Source organism: Phymastichus coffea, unplaced genomic scaffold (assembly GCF_024137745.1).
Source record: "Phymastichus coffea isolate CEN01 unplaced genomic scaffold, Cenicafe_Pcof_1.1 PCOF00024, whole genome shotgun sequence".
NCBI classification, from domain to species: Eukaryota; Metazoa; Arthropoda; class Insecta; order Hymenoptera; family Eulophidae; genus Phymastichus; species Phymastichus coffea.
Window position 1 is genome coordinate 3,615,803 of NW_026706835.1, and position 22,372 is coordinate 3,638,174.

At 45.0% G+C, this 22,372-nt stretch overlaps 1 protein-coding gene across 1 annotated transcript; it reads right to left on the reverse strand.

Moving 5' to 3' along the window:
- Positions 1-20,334: 20,334 nt before the first annotated feature.
- LOC131675526 (uncharacterized) lies at positions 20,335-21,273 on the reverse strand. Its single transcript, XM_058954539.1, has one exon. The coding sequence runs from the start codon at positions 21,271-21,273 to the stop codon at positions 20,335-20,337; it is 939 nt and encodes a 312-aa protein (XP_058810522.1).
- Between the last annotated feature and the right edge of the window lie 1,099 nt (positions 21,274-22,372).

Consider the following 22,372-nt stretch of genomic DNA (forward strand, 5'->3'; position numbering starts at 1 on the left):
AACGCTAGCACGAAAATATAAAGGTAGGCCCCATACTTTATGGACAGACCTCGTATATCGATGAATATTACTGAATAATTCATTGACTGCGACAACATTCTTCTCATATACACATGTAACAATAAAGCTAATATTTAATAAAAAATAGTATAGAAGTGTTACCTGAATGAACAATTCACATGTTTAAGCGTTCTTCATGCTTTGCATTATTGCCATCAGAAACACTTAAAATCTATGTCTTAACTTTGAATTCTTGCACGCTTTGTATTGGCAATAATCATAAGCTGATAAGTTGCCATCTTTAGAATAAAAATATGAATTGGTCATTAGTTAAAGAATACCTGAATATAAAACTGTTTATGATAAAAGAATAGCAATGAAAAAGAAATTAACCTTGAAATGCAATACTTTTTTTCAATATCAATCACTGTTCTTCGTCGTAACGATTCTCAACGAATGTTGCACAATTTATTATAACTAATCACTTCAATCACTAATACTTCACTAATCACTGAATTGAATCACTAACAGTACTCATGAACAACAAATAAGAAAATGCAATCAATCAGTGCTCAATCGATCAACTGGATGCATGTTTGTAAAAATGATGTGACACTTTAATATTCATATAAAAGTATAAAGGGAAATTTAAGCTATTAATAAATATAATCATAGATTGTTCGGTTTAATAGTTTTTCTTGAAATGTCGGACGGACGCAATGCAAAAAGAATTAAAAATGCTACAGCATTGTGATTATATCGTGAAACAATTATATCGTTGTACAATGCTAATGCGATGGAAGAAAATGTTGCAGAGAATAAAAATACAAACAAAATAAGTGTAAGGCAATTACAATTTTATTTTATTTCTACGATTTTTGTAAAATCGCTCTACGCTCTGCAGATTACCCAATTTCAACTCTGAAAACGTTTTTAAAAAATATACAATAGATGCAACAAAACTGTCAAATCAATTTTTTGAAAAAATTGCAATAAGTGCGATAAAAATAAATCGAAATATGACTCTAAATAACTACGAGTGTAAAGTAATTAAAGTTAAAAGGTGGAGAGGAAAAGCAATATTATAGAAGTATACACATGCCACAACGCGCACACGTATTACTTTCTTTTTCATTATTTCGATGTTTATTGAAGATATTGCGTTACTTTTTTTATAAATATTGACCAATTGAATTTGTTAATAACGATTTTCACTTAAAAATGGAAACAGATTGCAATGGCTTTTAATTTTTCTTATGTTGTAAATATTTAATTTATTTAAAAATTATAATTATACCAATTGACATGTTGAGAAATTCTGTAAAGCCTATAAATAACGCAAAAAAGAAGAAACAAATAAGGATGATAAAAAAATAATTGATCGTGCGAGAATCGAACCCGCAAGAGTCAAAACGAAAAAATGAGCCGAGCGCTTTAATTTTAATTATCTTGACTATTGACGTATTGGATAATTATAGCATGAAAGTTGCATATGTTCATCAATAAGCAGGAGGATTTAGGATTAAGTATTTAAACTTAGATTTCAATACATAACTATGTATTGAACTCTACGTATTCAACTCGCACTGAACCTGAAAATGCAAAAAAAAAACCAATCATATACATAACAAGTTCGAACGCGACAAACCGGCCAAGCTCCGAAAGTCAAAAATACTTTCCAGCCAGCGAGTTGACGTACGCCGTCTCTCCGCCCAGACATATTTCCCTCTCTCCGTGTAATCGACCAGACATATTCTCCTCTCGGTATACGATCGCACGGACAGTATGCTCCCACCATAGCGTCACTGATGTCGTCACTGATTTCTCGGTGTTTATTTTTAACTATTATTAGTAAGTAGTATAGCAATGTATGTTCCAGCTCACTCTGCGGGGGGTCCCGGTGGGCTGAAACATATGTATGTTTTAGGTCACCCTGCGGGGGGGGGGGGGGTCCCGTAACCCTTTGGTCCCCTTTCATGTTAATAATAATTATTATTGTTAATAATTATTATTAACAATATCTGCGGGGGTCCCTGGTTTAACTCTTTGGTTCCCTGGCCTAACCCTTCCATGTTAATTATTATTAATGTTGTGACACTAATGATTAAAATCTAACGCCTTTTGGGGAATGGTAATTCCAATGAGCCATCAAGGGCTCGTGCCCAAGCGCCGTATTACAAATTATTTTTAAAGGGGAAGGTAAGAGAGGCTCTTTCGCTCCTCTGAACGGTGACAATGGGCCTCGCCACTAAATTGACGTTTTGGACTTCGATTTGAGAGGAAAGGAATGACGAGCGTAGACAATAATCACTCCCGATAACCGTTAATAATATTTATTCTCTACTTTTAACAATAAAAGAGCGACGATGCGAGTTCACGCCTCATCCTCAACGGCTGCGTGGTTGCGCTCGTGCGGACAATTGCACGGGGGCACGGTACAACAATTTAAGAGGGTTACAAAGGAGGGACTCGTTCTAATCGTGAAATTCGCCGTGCTCGCGGAAGATCGCGAGCACTTAGCCGACGTGTCGCGCATTCGCGAATAGAGAGAGAAAGAGAGAGAGAGATGACCTGATCTAGTGAAGGCTGCTGGCAGGAATCGCTGCTAGTGCTGCTGGCAGAAACTGCTGCTGGAGCTGCTGGCAGGAAATGCTGCTAATTCCGCTGCAGGCACGAAATACTGCAGGAACTGCTGGCAAGCTTGTGGCAGGCTCGGATGGATTCGAGGGTCGTTGGAAGTCCTCTCCGTGCTGCAATCTGTTCGTCGTACTCTGATCTCTTTGTCTTGACCTGACTGATTTTCATTCGCTCCCGTGCACACGCTCGGCCGTCAAAACGATTCGTCTAATTCAAGATCTCGGCTTGAACTCTTCCCCTAATCGTTCGCGCGTCAGCTCGAGCAACGCTGGCGGCTTCGCTCTCGCGAGCGGATCGCTGTGGGTCACTCACGCTCGCTCACTCTCTACTCGCGACGCATCAATCTCTCTCTCTTCTTCTTACTGCAGCAGCTCTCGCTCCCAATTGGCTCCCAATGACGATGCCTGGTGCGAGCATCGATATTGGTTCGAAATTTTCAAACTCTCGCCAGGGCAACAGCGAAGGAGTGAGGCTGCGCGAGAGAGAGAGAGCCAGACAGGATCACAATGTTAATTATTTATAATTTTTTGAGGAAGGGTTTTATATTGAGGAAGGTTCCTAGAGCTCCTAGTCCCTAGGGACCTTAGCTATTGCTTTCTGTCTAATTAAATTAAATGTATTTTAAAAAAGTTATAAATATTATTGATAATTTACTTGCTACATTGAAAATGAAGTGAATAGAAAGCGACAATTGAAAAAAATGAAGAGACAGATCGGAGAATCGAACCGGCGTTCTTTGGGTTGGCAGGCTAACGCTCTACCACTAGAGCCAATGCCACATGTACCTTAGAGGATGCTTATTGTGTATATTAGCTACACGCACTAGCTATAGGGCTCGAGCATGCGGAAGAGGGGAGCGTATGCTGTCTATAGTTCTAGCTTGGGATGCGCTGCTATAATAGTTAATGCGTGCTCTCTCCACGGAGGGAGCTTCACTTAATACCATAGCTGCTTTCGTGAGAATGCTAAAGACTACGAGCGCTGTCGCTCGACTGACACCGACTTGAAATGTTCCTTCTAAACATCTATACTACTCGTAGGAGAGAACCTTATTCCCATCCGTTTACCCTTTCTTGCGATCGCAATGATTATTTTATTAATGTAATTAGTTAAATATTATTTAAATAAGTTCGCATTTTATTGTTTATTTAACATTTATTATTGTTTAATTATACATTGAGTAGAGGTACACTTTGTCTATAATCTTTATGTTCAGTGTCCGACATAGCTATTTTGAAATATTCGGTCGAATTTTTATATGAATTATAGTCATCTGTAAATCTTTCGACTGTATCGACCCCTTTTTATTTTGCTTGTTTTTGTCTTTCTAACATCCAATCGTATATCTGTTGTGTATTTACCGCAGCACATAATATATTTTCTCGATTTCGACTATGATATATGCATGATGGTTTAAAATTAAGACTTAAATCTTCTAATCGCGGGCATCTCATTTCAGTTTCGCTACCTACAATGTTTCTGTAATTAAAAAAAAAAGTAAATTCGAATTTATAATTTTTTACTATTGTACTCGTATATTATTTAAACCTACTTTTCAGGAATAATTGTTTTAAGCCATTGCTTCTTTTGTAATCCTTTCACATAAATATTTTTACAATCATGTAAATGACTACGTATAGTGCAATTTATAAAGTTTATGGTATTATACTATTTTTCCATAATACACCTATAAAATTATATACAGGGTGTCCCATTTTAAAGGAATCGAAATTTTTTACTATTTGCGTTCTACAAAAAAATTGTTCAGTTAAAAGTTGTATGGGACAATGAGTGACACCTTTCCCAGAAGTCGAATTTGACCTTGAGATTAATTTTCAGTCATTAGAAGGTCAAAGTAATTTTTTGAATAGGAACCTATAATTCTGATCCTGGATTCGGAATAAGCGAAAAATTCTACGTTAAAATAAGCTATTATGTGTGGGGTGCGGTTCATCCCTCCCCCACCCCCGCGTAAGGTAATGTAGGGTCAAATTTATTATTTTTTCATCTATGCACAGGAATGATCGGGCAAGATTAAGATTAATTTTAATAACCCAAGAACCCAATAAACTAACCCCATAACATCAATAACCAAATAACCAAGTGTTTTTTTTAATAAGAACCCCCATTTTTTATCATGGATTCGGATAGAGCGTGAAATTCTACGTTCAGGTAAGGTATTATGTATGGGGTGCGGTCAACCGTCCCTCCTATGCCATCGGGGCAAGGGTGAGGATAATAATAATAATAATAATAATAATAGTAATAAGGCGCTGGGTTTATCCAGTGAGAGGTTACACCTCACTGGGCTAATGTTAGCTTCCAACGTTTACGACCGTGCCCGGTGGAAACGTTGTCCGTCGCGTCAATGCTATGAGCAGCAATGCTATAACGGACACGGCCAAGAGGAAGATATGGCTCACAAATGACGCAAAAGATAATGGTATTCTGCCGATGTGCCCAACCATTAATCACTTACACACATCCACACTCACACATTACACAAACACTTACAGACACACGCCTCTTGGCAAACCGGGATGAATGAATGCTCGGCGACCCTATAAACGGGGCTTACTGAAAGAGCGAAACCCGGGGACCCGTATAAACGGAGCCGCCCGAAAGCGAATGAAGGGGATCTCTCTAATCGGGCTCTCCCCGTGAACGAAGCTCGGTTTTACCACTATGGGCACTCACAACCACGCACACTCTACAGGGAGGAACACTGAACACACAGGGTAGAGGAAGGGTGACCTCAGGGGCCGTGCGTTGTTCCAGCGCGGTTCGTGGAGTCGCGACCACGAGGGACTTTTAGCACAACGGGATGAAACAAAAACATGAACATGCACAAAAAAAACATAGATTTACCTCAAGTGGTAATCCCTTCTCAGGGGGAATCCACCCCGGATTTCGATCGGGTGAAAGCCCTGATGGCCACGGGCAGCAGCACGGATTTTGAGGGCCGCTCTTTGTGTACGGGGATGAGGAGGACGACACGAAAAAACGACACGAATCAGAACCTACTGAACTTACCAAGACGACAGAGGACGGACAGTGTGTCAAACGGCGGCAGCGGGGTGAACTACGTCTCTGCCGCTGACAGTCAAGAACCGACGACAGGACGATCACCCACAATAACAAACGACAAACGAGACATGACGGAACTGCTGTGGCTCATACACGAGACGGCGACGAAAATGGCCAAAGCAGCAAACGTACACAAGAACATGAACATGACAGTGAAGATGGGAATTAAGACAATTCTCGAGACTGTGGACATCGCGCTGCACAAGCGATCGGAAACAGTTTCGGGAAGACGTTCCCAAGACAATAACGATACAGACACAACAGCGGAGAATAACGAAGAAACGCCACGGACGAAATGAAAACGTTCACCGGTCGGAACCACGACGGAGCCCTCACAAAAGAGGTCACCAACGACGGAACCGACCAAGGACTGGCAGACCGTAACACGAAAAAGATCAGACAAGACAAAAAAGAAAACGGACGCAAAGAATCGGTCTGACAGAGGCGGACCGGCCCACCGGAAAAGGGGTTTGGCTGTCTTGATCAGGCCGGGCACGGACACGACGTAATCCGATATAGTATAGAAAATACGGACGACGATTGACCCGAAGGAGAGCCACGTGCAGGTGACAACCTTGAGAAAGACGAAGAACGGCTTATGTCTTCTGAAGCTACAGGTAGACACAGACAAGCCGGACGGACGTGAGATGTTTGGACGACAGATCCAAGATGTGATCGGGGAAGCGGGCAGTGTCAGGGCCATGACCTCCAAGGTCCAATTGGAGATCATGGATCTGGACTGCGTTGCGACTCCGAAAGACGTGACGGACGCGCTCAGACAAGAGACGGGACGAGACACGGACTTCCGAGTTCACATTTTCGTTCGAAACCGAGCTGAGCAGTATATGGCAGTCTGCGAATTGGAATCGCGGGAAGCCGACGCATTGCTTCGGCGCGGTCGGATCGGAATTGGCTGGGTGCATTGTCGCGTTCGGAAACGACTGACGGTGACAAAATGTTACAGATGCCTGGGCTTCGGCCATGTGAAAGCTGAATGCACAGGTAAGGACAGGACGAAATGCTGCCGCAAGTGTGGCACATCCAGACACTACGCGACGGAATGTAAGAACAAGCTGGTCTGCCCACTATGCTCCGGCGCTGGGCACGGGGATGTCGCCCACCTTGCCGGGAGCGGCAGGTGCGCCGTGTTCCGGGCCGCACTGGAGGAGTGCAGGGGGCGGACCAGAGGACGAACAGAATAATTCAGGGAAACCTGAATCGAAGTAGGACTGCAGACATGCTCCTACCTTAGATAGCCGACGAATATGACGCGGACATCCTGATCCTGAGTGAAACATACAGGAGAAGGACCACCCAGACATACATCACAAACGAGACGGAGATCACTGCTATCTGGGTAAGGGGTGGCACCCAATCTAGAGTCTCCAATCGCGGTGTCGGGGACGATTACATCTGGGTCACAGTTGACGCTGTCACTTACCTCAGCGTCTACCTGACACCCAACTGCACCGCGATGGAGTTCGAGAGAAACGCGGCGCGACCTATAGTGTTGCTGGCGACGCTCGACATTAGGAATGCTTTCAATTCGGCCAGGTGGAAGGATATCTTGAAAGCGCTGAAAAGCAACTTCGGGATCCAGCCATACCTGCTTTGGGTTGTGGAGGATTACCTAAAAAACAGACGGATAACGTACGAGACGATCGAAGGACAAGTAACGAGACAAGTCATCGCTGGGGTGGCACAGGGGTCGATACTGGGATCTGACTTCTGGAATGGCTTATACGATAGCTTGCTTCGGCTTGGGATGCCGCTCGAAGTGACCCTCATCGCCTACGCTGATGACGTGGCGGCGGTGATTACGGAGAGGTCCCCCGAGCTGGCGTAACTGGCGTTGAATCTGATAATGAGACGAGTCGGACGATGGATGACAGACGATGGACTACAACTCGCAACAGAAAAAACGGAACTGATGTTTCTCACGAGAATACGCATACAGACGATACTGCACATGAGAGTGGGGACATACAAGATGGAGACCAAGAGGGAAGTCAAGTACCTTGGGGTAACTCTCGATACGAAGATGAACTTCTGGCCTTATATACAGAAAACAACCCGGAAAGTGGCAGAGAGGATAGCATCCTTGAGTCGCTTAATGGCAAATACGACAGGACCGAGATTGGGAAAACGACGACTGTTAATGGCGACAGCTCACTCAATCCTTCTATACGGCGCGGAAATATGGGCAGACTCCCTGAAGACAAAGAAATACTGTAAGTCGATGATGATGGTACAGAGACAGGGCGCACTGCGAATCGCTTGCTCCTACCGAACAGTCTCTGCGCAAGCTGTTTTGGTGGTGGCTGGCGTAATACCCGTGGCTCTTCTAGCCTTTGAACGCAAAAGGATCTACGGAAATAGCACGGACATAGGACGAAAGAACGCGGCAATCTCTGAGCCGACAGGACAATTGATTTTGGCAAGGCCGATAGACAGAGGAACGAGATGGCAACTGGACGAGATGATTGATACGGGACTCGAGGCTGTGGCTCTAGAGTGTGTTTGAACATTTTATGAGATAAAATACCGCCGTTCAAATTTATGCAGTGTGCGGCACTCTCCTCGCATGAACGCGGCGACCAAGTATGCGCTATATAGCGAATACATACTTGTGTCGTTGCAGGATCTGGAGGGAGGAGCACGACGATCGGCGAAATGTCGCAGTGAGTGCGAGTGAGAGTGAGAAGAGAGAGAGAGATTGAGAGAGCGATTTCGGCTGATTTTTGACGGCGAGAGAAGTGGGAGCGAGGCGGCGCGAGGCTTAGAAAATTAATAGAGAACAAGGGAGTTAGGCGCGAGCTCTCAAGTAATTAGGACCGCCTAGAGAGGACTGTTCTGGACAAGGTTCTGGCTGCAGAGGAACCATTACCACTAGTGCGACAGCTACGTTTGCCAGAGAGGAAAAGTTATTTGGAAGCTGAGCCAGTTCCCGTAGCGATCATTTGTCGACCATGAAGTAAAGGTCCTGCTGCGGCCCTTCCTACAACAACCTCCATCATCACCAGGCGCCGGTGGGTCCAAAGCCAAATTGTTCTCTCTCGCGCCAGCTCTCGCTCGATTATAGATTTTAGCGTATTAAACGTACTTTATCGCGTATGCTGAGCGATCTCGCTCGCGTGATCCCGCGAAATCTGGTCGCGGAAAATCTGAGCGAGCGCGCTCGCCACTGCGAAAGAAATCTTGTAGCGATTATTTGTGAAAGGGCGTCAATAAATGAGATCGCCATATGTAATATATATTAATTGAAGTGTTCGATTATTTGAATCTTCCTCCCCAACCAGAGCGAACGTCGGCCCGTGAAAGTCAGCGCCGGCTTTCTTTACCGCGATAGAACCCAATAAAAATTAGCAGAGCTCAGCCCAAGGCGCACGGTGGCTGACACCTCTCGCAGCAGTCTTGAATTCTACGTTCAAAGTTTTTAACTGTGGACAACAAAATGTGATGCGGAATAGCTCTACAAGCTTGTATGATGCGTTGTATCATATCTTGCCGTGTTGTTGGTTGCTGTGCATAAACAACACTTTTCAAATAGCCCCATAAAAAGAAATTTGAACTTGATAGATCTGTTAATCTTGGACATCACTCAGTAATGTCACTACCAATGCCTATCCACCATCTTCGGTATCGTTGGTTCAAGAAGTGACGAACTATTAGTGAGCGATGATATGGTGCACCGTCCTGTTGAAGTCATAATCGTCGTCTTGTTTTCCAAGACTCCACATCTTCCAATAATTCTGGTAATTCATTCTTCAGGAAATCAAGATATGCTGCGACGTTGACATTCCCATCGAAAAAATAAGGTCCTATCAAATAACCATTTATTATACCGCACCAAACTACGAGGCTCCATCTATGCTGATTATCAAGATGACGTACCCAACGGGGGTTCTGAATTGACCAATAATGACTATTATGGCGATTGAGTTGCCCATTACTATGAAATGTAGCTTCGTCCGAAAACATTACTTATCCGAAAAATTTAGGATCTTCACGATTCCTTGCTTGTTCCCAATTACAGAATTCGAGTCTGCGGCGCAGATCATCTGGCATCAAAGCTTGAGTCAAAGTTATGTGATACGGATGAAATCTATGAAGCCGCAAAATTCTACCGGCTGTTATTCTTGGGATTCCAGTATATCTCTGAATTTCACGCAAAGAAATATGATGATCCAAATCAACCATTGCTAAAACAACGAGAATTCGTGGATCATCGTTGTTCTGTCTCATAATGCGACGACGATTTCTGCGTATTCGTGGTCGACGTCTCTCTCTTCGTTCAATGATTCGGATTCCCACGTGGTTTGGGTACCGAAGCCTCCCTGGGTAATTTTGACGGTCAAGGCCGATATTATGCTGCAGCAAGATATTATCTTCTAGTTATTGGGTTGGCGGGGGGGGGGGGGCAAGATATTACCAGCAAGTTATTGGGTTATTACAATTAATCTTACCCTTGCCCGATCATTCCTGTGCATAGACGAAGAAAATAATAAATTTAACCCTACATGACCTTACGCAGGGGGGGGGGGTGTACCGTACCCCACACATAATACTTTATTTGAACGTAGAATTTCTCGCTTATTCCGAATCCGAGATCAAAATTATAGGTTCCTATTCAAAAAATTACTTTGACCTTCAAATAACCTTGAAAATAAATCTAAAGGTCAAATCTGATTTCTAGGAAAGGTGTCCCTCATTGTCCCAAACAACTTTTGTCTGAACAATTTTTTTGTAGAACGCTAACCGTAGAAAATTTCGGGGCGGGTCCTTTAAAATGGGACACCCTGTATATTAAATATTTCATGATGATGTAATTCCAAACACTTATTAACGTGTTAATGTTCGATAGGAAGTTTGAGCCAATGATGCGGAGGTTTAAAAAGTAGTACTGTAGGTGAAGTATTGGAACATACTTGTAAATAGGCAAACTCCTTACAAATAAAAATATTATTAGGACTCTAAAAGCCTTCAATATCTAAAATATAGTCCATTTTAGAGTATAAATCCAATTATTCTCTGTGATATGTTTACTGAATCGTATCTCAAAGCAATAATGACTATATTTTTATTCTGAAGATCTATATAAACCCTTTAATACTCAATTAATAAGTTAGAGGGTAATTCAGTTGGTTCACCCCCACTCTTTTGTTTTAGCTATCCCTTCCATATGCACAGAGATAATAGTGTTGCTTGCAGCGCCCTCACTTTGCTAGCAGCATCCTCACTTTGTAGGTAATGCCCTCACTTAACCTTTATAAGCCGCTTCGGCCTAGCAAAAGAGTGCAGTCTCTCGAGACAGCCTGCGAGCTAAGCTTGCCTTACCTTACTCCATTTGCAAATAGTTCCTCAGTAGTTAGTGTAATCCTTATTGATTTGATAAACAAACCAATATTAATTACCAACTGAGAACGAGTTCATTTCAGAGCTGTTCGCTACCTTTTTCATCCTCTCATCATAATAATCCATTATACAACTACATACGAGGTGTGATCAAAAAGTAAGGTGAATTTTGAAATTTAGCGGGCTACGTCCGTTCGATCTTCGACTTTTTTATTTGGTTATGTCGGTACACTCGTCTAGAACATACGTTCCAAATTTTAGCTTTGTAGTATGTTTGGTTTGTTTGTGAGAGGCATGAAGGTTAGAAGTGTTTTGCGTGCTCCACGATTTGCTGCTGTCTAAAAACATGGATCAAAGAGTTTGCATTAAATTTTGTGTGAAAAATGGAATCAAATGTTCCAAAACACTTGAAATGCTGAAAGTGGCATACGGTGAGTCTACTTTAAGCCAAAAAAATGTTTACAAGTGGTATAAACTCTTCCAAAAAGGCCGAGAAGACACCGACGACGAACCTCGTTCTGGACGCCCCAGCACATCAACAACTGATGAGAATGTTGAAGAAGTGAAGAAAATAGTGTTGGGAAATCGTCGAATTACCATTAGAGAAATTGCTGATGATATTGGCATCTCATTTGGTTCGTGCCAATCAATTTTGACGAGTGTTTTAGACATGAGACGTGTGTCAGCGAAGTTTGTTCCGAAATTGCTCAAAGAAATTCGACCAAAAGAAACGTCGCATGAGCATCGCCCAAGAGCTACTGAATGACGTCAACGATGATCCAGATTTACTCAACAGGGTTATAACAGGTGACGAAACATGGGTATACGGTTATGACGTCGAGACTAAGACTCAATCGTCCCAGTGGAGGCATTCTGGATCACCAAGACCAAAAAAAGCACGCCAAGTTCGATCAAATGTAAAGGTTTTGCTTACAGTTTTCTTTGACTGCAGGGGCGTGGTGCATCATGAGTTCTTGCCACAGGGTAGAACAGTAAATAAGGAATATTACCTGCAAGTTATGCGCAATTTGCGCGAAGCAATCCGCCAGAAACGTCCGAATTTGTGGAAAAATAAAAATTGGCTTTTGCACCATGATAACGCCCCTGCTCACACATCGTTGCTTGTGCGCGAATTTTTGGCTAAAACCAACACAGAAACAATGCCACAGGCACCGTATTCCCCAGATCTGACCCCCTGTGACTTCTTCTTGTTCCCAAAACTGAAGAGGCCCATGAAAGGACGGCGTTTTGCCACGATTGAGGAGATAAAGACGGCATCGAAGGAAGAACTAAACAAGATCACAAAAAATGATTTTTTGAAATACTTTGAGGATTGGAAAAAGCGTTGGCACAAGTGCATTATATCCAAGGGGGATTACTTTGAACGAGATAAAATAAAAATTGATGAATAAATAAATATTTTTTGAGAAAAATAAAAATTCACCTTACTTTTTGATCACACCTCGTATAAGTGGCTCTACAAGACAATAAAAACCAAATAACTAGCAACATTACTTGAAGAAACAATTAAAAATTTATGGAAAGCTTATCATCATTCGGACGATTTAGATATAGACGATTATATTAGATGGAGAAATCTAGCAATTAATGCTACAATTTCAATTAATGAATTTATGAAATGACATGATTTAAGTAGAGCAATTCAACAAAGATGTCAAACTTGTGCTTGTCATTTGAATTCTATTGAAGTCAATTTAATTAAAACTATAATAGTGGGTGGAAGTATACACCCATTAACAGCTATTCAAGATGAAATTTCAGGAGATGGAGTTGTTTGGAGGCCAATTCATTCAGCCTTTTAAAATCGAATTAGTATAACCTGTATAGTTAATCAACATCATTTAGATATAAAAACATTTCTAGTTGCTGTAAATCAACTTTTAAAAATTAAAATATCTCAATTTATTGCTATCTACAATAACTTGAAAATAAATTGTAACGTTTGATTCTATTTCGCGTTAGTCAAGTAAATAGTTCGGACTCTTTCTGTTTTATTTGTAATCGCATTTCCGAGAGTAGCAAGAAGTTGACACGTATATACTTTATGAAAATTGAAATTTCAATATTCACCGAATAGCAAACACAATATTCGCTGTTTCGATGAGCCGTTTTAAAATATAATTGAGTATTGGTGCATCTATCGGGGAAAAGCCCGACAGCGCCGCAACGAATATTCAATTCTATTTCTAGGCAATTAATACTTTTAGAGGCGAGATATTCTAAGGCTACTTTTTTTTATAAGAGAGAGAGTCTTATGAGTTGAGCGCTTAGATATCGTAAGGAAAGGAATTAGCAGGCTAACCACTGAATAATGAAATCAGTCTCAGGAAATAGCTGAGTCTTTATTTCATCTCAATGCTCGCGCTGCTAAGCAAGGTAGGATAGTGAATCCTTTTGCCGCAGCGACGAGCGAATTTATACTTGCAAATTTGGCTCCTTTCTACGCTTGATAGCCCCTACAACGCTATTTTTGGTATTATCATAAACTTTATACAGGTTTTGTCGCAAAATGCTTTGATCGAAATTGAAATTTAATGATTTAAAAAATCAAGCATGAAATAACAAATTTTTTAACATAAATCGTTTCTCAAGGAAAAATCGCTTTTTAAAGTTATAAGTGATATAATTTAGATATTTAAATAACACAAAATTTACAATAAATTTGCGAAAAATTTTTACATAAAAAAATCGCTTGTGATTAGTGGAACATAATTCAAAATAAAAATGATTAATTTAACATCGGGCGGTGAGGCTAAGTACTTATCGGACCGCCCTCGTAGACTCCATTGCACAAGCAACATCTGCACCAGTTTTTTGTTTCACAGGAACTGCCCAAGCGTACTTTGAAAATATATTAATGACAGTTAATAGATATCGAAAGCCTTTGTTCTCTCTCGAGTAGCCTTGCAACTCTATAAGATCAGCTTGCCATGTCTTATCTATTCCACGAACATCGATTTTTCGACGGGGATAGTTTCGACGTGCTGGTTTGTGTAACTCATCCACCACTCTTTAATGTTTTCAATAAATTTATTAAAATTGATGTATAAAGTCAAACGATATAATCTTTATTTCTTTGTCCTTATTATTATTATTATTTTCTTGTAAATGTTTAATCGCTTCTCGATAAATTCGTAATTCTGATCTTATTATATTCAAAGATTTTCTAAGATTATTTATCGTAGTCGTAAGCGTAGTAACATTAGCTTCACTGATTTTTCGCAACGTTCGTAAGTTTACAGCATCGTTACTCTCTTGAGGATCGGCTATACTACAAATTCTCTTGTCATTCTCGTTGTATTGTTGGTCTTTAGTGATTTTATACCCTACACCAGGAGGACCTCGATTACCCTCATTTTTATTCAATATAAGTCCAAAGACATCGACACTCATTTTATTACTGAGCAATATTTAGGATTTTCCTAATATATACAGACAGCTTCACGTAATTCTTCAATAATTGAAAGAATTTCATTAACATGACTAGAATTACCGGCGATTTGTTCGGCAATAAGTAATCTCAATCGATCAACGAGCTCGTTTGGATCATCCCAATATAAATAATCAAATAATGTTCCTTTTTTCTAGCTATGTTATCGTTAGGAAAAAGACCTCTTCCATCGATAGTCGATTTTCGTTTCTTAGCACTACCGCTCAAAGATAACTGTGGTCCAATATACTTTTTGAATTTATTTACATTCTTATTGCGATATTCTCCATTTGTTTCGTATCTCTTTCGACGAGCGTTAGTGATTTCAAGAATTTTCATATAATTTTCAATATCCGATGAACTGGTTAATTTAGAATCAGGTTCTTTAGAATGAAAGAAAAGTTTCATTAAACCAGGCGTCTTGCTGTATGCTTTATCATTCACAGTCACGTTATCGTTTTGGAAGGAAATTGGAGAATTGCCTATGATATATGTATTTTTATCCAAGCGAATACCAAATGTCTTGTCTAAATTACTTTTCTGCTGAGGTTCATGTAATAGTCGAACATAGTTTCCTATAATCGAATCATCCAATAGTTGTTGTCTCTGTTCTGTAGTTGAACTACATTTGTTCAAATTTATAGCAATTGTATCAAGAGATGATTCATCAGTCTTATGAAATTCATCATCATCATCATAAGAAATAGCAGACTCAAATGTAGTATCAAGTGGTTGCAATGTAAAATTTAATTCATTAGTAGTACTATTAAAATATCTAGATTTGTAGGGCATGTCAGCTGCTACTTCTGACTTGAAAACTTTATCGAACGCGATTTTCTTTTCCTTTTTCATTGGTTGTTCAGTAGTAGTATTAGTAGCGTTACTTTTACTAGTAGTTACCTCTACAAGTTTCTTCAATGGATCAACCATAGGTTTAAAAGTTTCATAAAATGCTTTTCTAAATCAGCTTTACCACGTTTGATTAGTTGATACTTGCGTCTTATATCTTCGCGAACCTCGGATAATTGCTCGAGCACCTTCTTTTCTCATTCAAAGTCAGCCATGTTTACGCTAGTAATTTCTAAAGTTAAATAATCTTCATCCACTTACTCCGGTATATTTATAGCAAAAAAATCAAATCCCTTTCTATATCGTCCGTGATTTATTGATCTGTCTCTGTCGATAACCAAAAACTCATGATTATCGTCTCTCCAACATTTTGAACAAATTGCTTTAAACTTCTCAAAAGACATATCCGAGTTAACATGATCATTGTAAATGTGCTTATGGCATCTTGTCAAAACAGAACAAGTAAATTCACGTTTTCTCGAATGAGATGCTTCGGAATGCGAGCGTACGATTTACAGTGATAGAAACTATCTACTTTTTTATGTACGAGTTTCGTTTTCCTCTCGTATTCCCATACTAAGGAATGCTCTTACGTTATCTTGCTTCTCAGTGGCTATATCGTCAAAAATCATGATAGAATTTGGTCGTGTTTTATCTGGTGAAACAACTATCTTGTGCTCGCTGAAAGCATGATACTTTATACCATTAATAGTCTCTAATAAATCTTGCATAAATTTATACTTGGGCTAATTAAGGGATTTTAAGTAGACATATACGTTTTCAAATCGAAGACCATTGGGATGAGTAATTAATGTTAATAAACAATTACTTTTCCGCAGTTGTTCTTGTTTTTCCATCGCTACCACTCCATCGAAATTAATGACTTGAAGCTTAAGAGGCTGTTCTTTGAATTCCATTTTGTTTACTCGTCACCGATACTTCAATGAATGAGTTTGTTAGGTATAAAAAGACTGCTTATATATCTTTTGTTTCATTAACATGTTGTCTTTCGAAGATGTATGATCACGTACTATAAAAGAAAGACTGGTGGTGATCTAGTGAACAAGATTATAAATAACTTGCCTATTGAAGCTCACTTACCTGGATATCAGTATTGTGGTCCTGGTACAAAATTGAACAAACGATTGGCGTGTGGAGATCCTGGTAAAAATTCACTAGACGTTGCTTGTAAAGAACACGGTATCGCTTATGCGCAAAATCTAGAGGAAATTGCGACAAGAAATAAAGCTGACGAAATTCTAATTAAAAAAACTTGGCAAAGAGTGCTAGCTAAAGATAGCAGTTTTGGTGAGAAAACAGCTGCCTTCACCGTAGCCAACATTATGAAAGTTAAAAGTAAGCTTAGTATGACTGTTGATATGAAGAAAGGTAGTTTAGCGTTCCATACAAGGAGGGGAACGGAGAAGAGAAAACACCGGACGTGGAGTGACAAATATTTATTTACTATGTACAGGCAAGCTAATTACACGCGAACGAACGGGAGCACAGACTCAGCCGCGTGCATACTGTCGCTATCTTCGCACCTAGCTCGGTCATCGCGCAGATGCGCGATTCGAGCGCCTATTTCCGCCGGCGAGGCTGGTGCTGCCGGCTAGCGGCCGATGGAGCAGTCGGTCGAGTCCCCACAGGTACTCCCCCCTTAGAGACTTCCGTGGGGCACGGAAGGAACGACACCCTTTTGCGCAGGATGTTCGGCGTGGCTCGAGGCGGTGGAGAAACCTGTGGCTGCGTGCTGGAAGGTTCTCGTGGCCGAGTCGGAAACGGCGTCGGAAGCGCAAGTTCCTGCGCCTGGAGCTCCTCCCGCTGAGGCGCGGCGGCTGCTGGCGAAGGCGACGTCGAGAGCACGGGTCCCTGCGGGCGAAGTTCGTCGTGCAGAGGCGGCGTCGAGAGCGCAGGTGAAAGGGGCAGCGGCGATTGATGATGTGGTAGCGAATGGGACGGCGGCTTCAACGCGTCCGTGGATACCGCCTTTTCCTGTCCGTTTACCCTGATGATGTAAACTTTGTCGTCTACGCGGCGGCAGACCTCGTGAGGGCCCGAGTACGGTGGCTGCAGTGGCTTGCGCACCGCATCGATGCGCTGGAAAACGTGAGTGGAGCTATTCAGGTCCTTGTTGATGAAAGGACGGTACGTTGAGTGCCTGGATGCTGGCACTGCTCGCAGCTGATGCATCGTGTCCCTCAGCCGGGCGACGAAACCCGATTGGCTCGCCGGAACGCTCTGCTCCACGAAGAATTCCCCCGGGAGGCGCAGGGTGGTCCCGAACAGAAGCTCTGCTGGTGATGCCTCGAGGTCCTCCTTGTAAGCTGAGCGAAGGCCCAGCAGGACTACGGGCAGACGATCGGGCCACGGTGTGGCCGTGTCGCACATCAAGGCGGCCTTCAAGGTGCGGTGAAAACGCTCGACCAGGCCGTTGCTTTGTGGATGGTACGGCGTTGTGTGGATCCTTTTGGATCCGGTGAGCTGAGCCAGGGCCTTGAAGAGAGCAGACTCGAATTGCGTTCCCTGGTCCGAGGTGATCGTCAACGGGCATCCGAAATTCGCGATCCACTCTTTCAGAAAGGCGGCGGCGACGGTCTCGGTGGCGATATCCGGAAGCGGAACTGCGACAGGCCACCTGGTGAAGCGGTCGATGATTGTTAGGCAGTAGCGCAGCTCGCCGATGTGTGGCAGCGTGATGAGGTCGACGTGGACGTGCTCAAATCGATTGTCTGGAACGTCAAACGACTTGAGCGCAGCCCGGTTGTGCCGACCGACCTTGGCGCTCTGGTAGCCGAGGCAAGCGCGGGCCCAACGGGCGACGTCTCTTCGGGCGTGAGGCCAAATAAATTTAGCCGTCAGGAGCCGAGCGGTTGCTCTCGGACTCGGATGAGCTGGCGAGTGCAGGACGTCGAATGCCTTGCGGCGCAGCGTGTGCGGGAGATAAGGCCTGACCACCCCGTCGTGGACGTTGCAGGCGATGCTGACGCCATCGATCTCCAACTGCTGCAAGGTGAGAAGGCCCTTGTCGCGAAGATGCCACAACTCTTCGTCTGTCTCCTGGGCCGCTGCGATGTCGCGCGCCAGAAGTGCAGATGGCATGCCGATGGTGCACGCTCGGGAGAACGTGTCCGCGACGACGTTGTCCGTGCCCTTGACGTGACGAAGGATCCCGTTCTGCTGTAACAGGTAGTCCAGATGCCTCTGCTGTCGAGGGGTAGCCTTGGCTGCCGGCTGATTGGCGGCGTAGATGAGTGGCTTATGGTCCGTGCGTAGCTCGAAAGTACGTCCCTTCAGGAAGCGCTGGAAGAATTTTACAGCCGCGTACGCTGCAAGGAGCTCCCTGTCGTAGGTGCTGTAGCGTCTCTCGGTGTCCGTGAGCTTCCTGGAAAAGAATCCCACTGGATACTGTTTCCCATCGATGGACTGTTCCAGGACGGCACCGAGAGCCGTGTCGGAGGCATCCGTATAGAGTATGAGCTGCGACTCGGGGGCAAGGAACGAGTTCGTCGTTGCCTTGCGTAAAGCTTCCTTGCAGGCGAGGAAAGCTTGCTCGTGCTCCTCGGTCCAGGGTGGAAGCTTGGCCTTCTTGCGCTTCGGAGCTCCGCGAAGAAGGTCGTTCAAAGGTACTTGGATGTGCGCGGCCTTTGGAATACAGCGTCGATAGTAGTCGACCGTTCCCAGGAAGCTGCGCAGCTCTTGGTAGTTCGTCGGCCTCGGAATTCTCTCGATGGCGTCGATCTTCCGAAGTGGTGGCCTGTAGCCGTGTCGCGAGACCTGGTAGCCCAAGAAATCCACCGAATCCTGGCCGATCTGGCACTTCTTGAGGTTGACGGTGAGGCCAGCGTCACGCAGTGCCTGGAACACGATGCGCAGGTGCTGCAGGTGTTCCTGATGGTCCTTGGAGTGGATGATGGCATCGTCCAAATACCAACGGACAAACGGCATGTCACGGAAGAGCGAGTTCAAGAAACGCTGCAGCGTTTGCGGGGCGTTTCGGAGACCCAGTGGCATCATCATGAACTCGACGAGGCCGAATGGTGTTGTAACGGCTGTCTTGGCGATGTCCTCCTGCGCCATTGGGATCTGGTAAAATGCCTTTTCCAGATCGATCACCGAGAACACGACGCCGCCGTGGCAATCGTGAAGTAGGTCCTCGATGATCGGGAGCGGGTAGCGGTCTGCCTCGGTGACAGCGTTGAGGCCTCGGTAGTCGCCGGTGACGCGGTAGACACCGGGGCTCTTCAGCACCAGGTTGAGCGGGCTGGCCCACTGGCTCGAGGAAGGCCTGACGATGCCTCGGTCGGTCAGCTCCTTGATGGCGTCCTTGGCGCCCTTGAGGCGCTCGCCATGCAACGGGCGTGGGCAGTCGAAGACAGGAGGTCCGATGGTGACGATGCGGTGTCGAACGACCGCTCCGTCGATGTTGGCACGCCGGGAGTTCGGCTTCATGAGGTGGGCGAACTCAACCAGCAGCTCGTCGTACTGGCGGCGAGCATCCAGGTCGCCTCCAGGGTCGTGTAGGATGGCCACCGAGTGCTCCACCGCTGCGAGCTGCAGTCCCTGCGAGCGGAGGCCGGTCGTCGAGTCGACAAGGCGCATGTTCTGCAGGTCCGGGAGTAGCCCAGCGTGGCCCAGAAAGTCGGCACCGATGATGGCGCTGTGGATGTCAGCGATAACGAAGGGCCAGGTGTACTCCCTGCGCAGCCCGAGGTTGAGCGCGAGCACGACGCGACCGTAGGTAGCGATGGGCGACATGTTCGCCGCGGTAAGGCTAAGCTCCTGCTTAGCCAGGCGTCCGGCTGTCGGTCCCGGCACTGCCGAACGGGGCAGCAGGGAGACGACGGAGCCGGAATCGACGAGGAAGGTCAGGCCTGAATTCCTGTCCTTTATATGCAGGCGATTTTCCGTGGCGGTGGCGCTGCCGTGAAACGCCTGAACGGACGGCAGCGTCATTAGTTTTTCGGCGCCGAGCTGGCGACGAAGGTGCAGGGCTGACGACAGCGCTCTGCTGAAGCACCGAAGCGATAGTGGTAGTAGCAGTGGCCGTTGGGTGCTGGTGAGGCCGAGCGGCTTCCTGAGCCACGGCTTCGGCTGCGGCCACGTCCGGACTGCTGCGAACCAGGGCGCGAGAACTGCGTCGAGGCGGTGACAGCCTCGAGAACCAGCTTCGTGGCTGACAGCAGCTGTGCCATCCCGGCACGCAGATCAGCGATGTCCCCACTGATGGAAGAGCCGGTGGAGGCAGTGCGAGCCGGCGATGTGCCACGTGAGCCCTGCCTCACTGCCGACACGGAGGCGCCTGGCAGCTTGTAAAGCTCGTCTGCGGCTTCAGCTAGCTCCTGAAGCGAGGCGTTGCGCATGACGCGGAGAACCTGCTGCGACATGGGCGGCAGCACGTCGAGCCAGCGAACCTTCAGCCCAGCGTCGTCGATACTGGTGCCTGCGAGACGCCTCATCTCGTGGAGGATGCTTGACGGCTTGCGGCCCTCCGTCTGGATGCTGCTGTACAGTGTGCGAAGCCGCTGCTCGGCGGACAGGCCAAAACGCGCTAAAACTTGCGCCTTCAGGCGCTCGTACTTGCCTTCGGCCGGTGGATCCTGCAGCACGTCCAGAAGGTCCCTCGTCATAGCAGCGTCCAGAGCGGTCACGATGAGGTTGTAGCGCATCTCATCAGCGGTGACGCCATGGCATGCCATCATGGACTCGGCGTGCGCGAACCAGCCCTCCAGCGATTCCTTCCAGACGGGAGGGAGCTTGCAGGAGCGTGCAGGTCCTACATTTTGCATGGCCAATTGCTGCTGTAGCCGAGCGAGCTCCTGCCCTTGAGTTTCCAGGGCGGCAGCGAGGTCGGTGACAGGAACTTGGTTCTGATTGTCGCCATTATCCCCCATCACGATACTGGCCTTTTTCGTCTCTTGAGACACACACTCGCGAACCCTACGTTTTTTCGTCGATTCGGGTTCCGGTGGCAGCGGAGGCCCGAAGTCCCGTGCGAAAGAGCGCGTGTAGGGTCGCGCCGTGAGCGCTGGCTTTCGCGATGGCCCTGAAGTCGACCGGGCCCTGTTCGTTGCCTTCCGCGGCGGCACCGAAAGAGATCACGAAGAGCTGGTCGCGAGTCTGTGTGGTGGCAGGGAAAACTGCGAGTCGTTCGCGGATTTTCTCGACGGCGCCAAAGGTGCAACAGGTGCCGGTATGCGCGAAGGCAAGTCCTGCAATGGCGGCGGCGTGGGTTTCGAGCCGGCCACGACGTCACTCACGAATCCGTCCGGATCACGTCGGGGTCACCACTTTAGCGTTCCATACAAGGAGGGGAACGGAGAAGAGAAAACACCGGACGTGGAGTGACAAATATTTATTTACTATGTACAGGCAAGCTAATTACACGCGAACGAACGGGAGCACAGACTCAGCCGCGTGCATACTGTCGCTATCTTCGCACCTAGCTCGGTCATCGCGCAGATGCGCGATTCGAGCGCCTGTTTCCGCCGGCGAGGCTGGTGCTGCCGGCTAGCGGCCGATGGAGCAGTCGGTCGAGTCCCCACAGTAGTAAGAAACGAGGTAGAGGATTCAAAAACACCAAGCACGAAAGAAATGTAGAAAAATCAAAAAGCCATCGGTTACATTGAATAAAATTATTAAGACCGCTGAAACATATAGTGCTATACTACTTTAGTACTTATTATTAATTATTACTATTACTATTATTATTATTACTTATTATTAGTACATATTATTTATTTTATCAGTACTTGTAACTTGATAATTGAGTGCCGAAAGCGGTTTGTAATAATCTTATCACAATTGCTAAGCACGGTAATATGTCCAAACTCACAAACGTAAGCCTAAATACAAGCTCACCAGTGTCCGACAACTGATATTGGAACAGTGATGTTGATATGATAGCCAAATGGTACCATTACTGCTTCTGTAATGATCTTGTAACGTTACCAATTTTTGGGTGGATAAGTGAGACGCTCTCGCTCAAAGCAA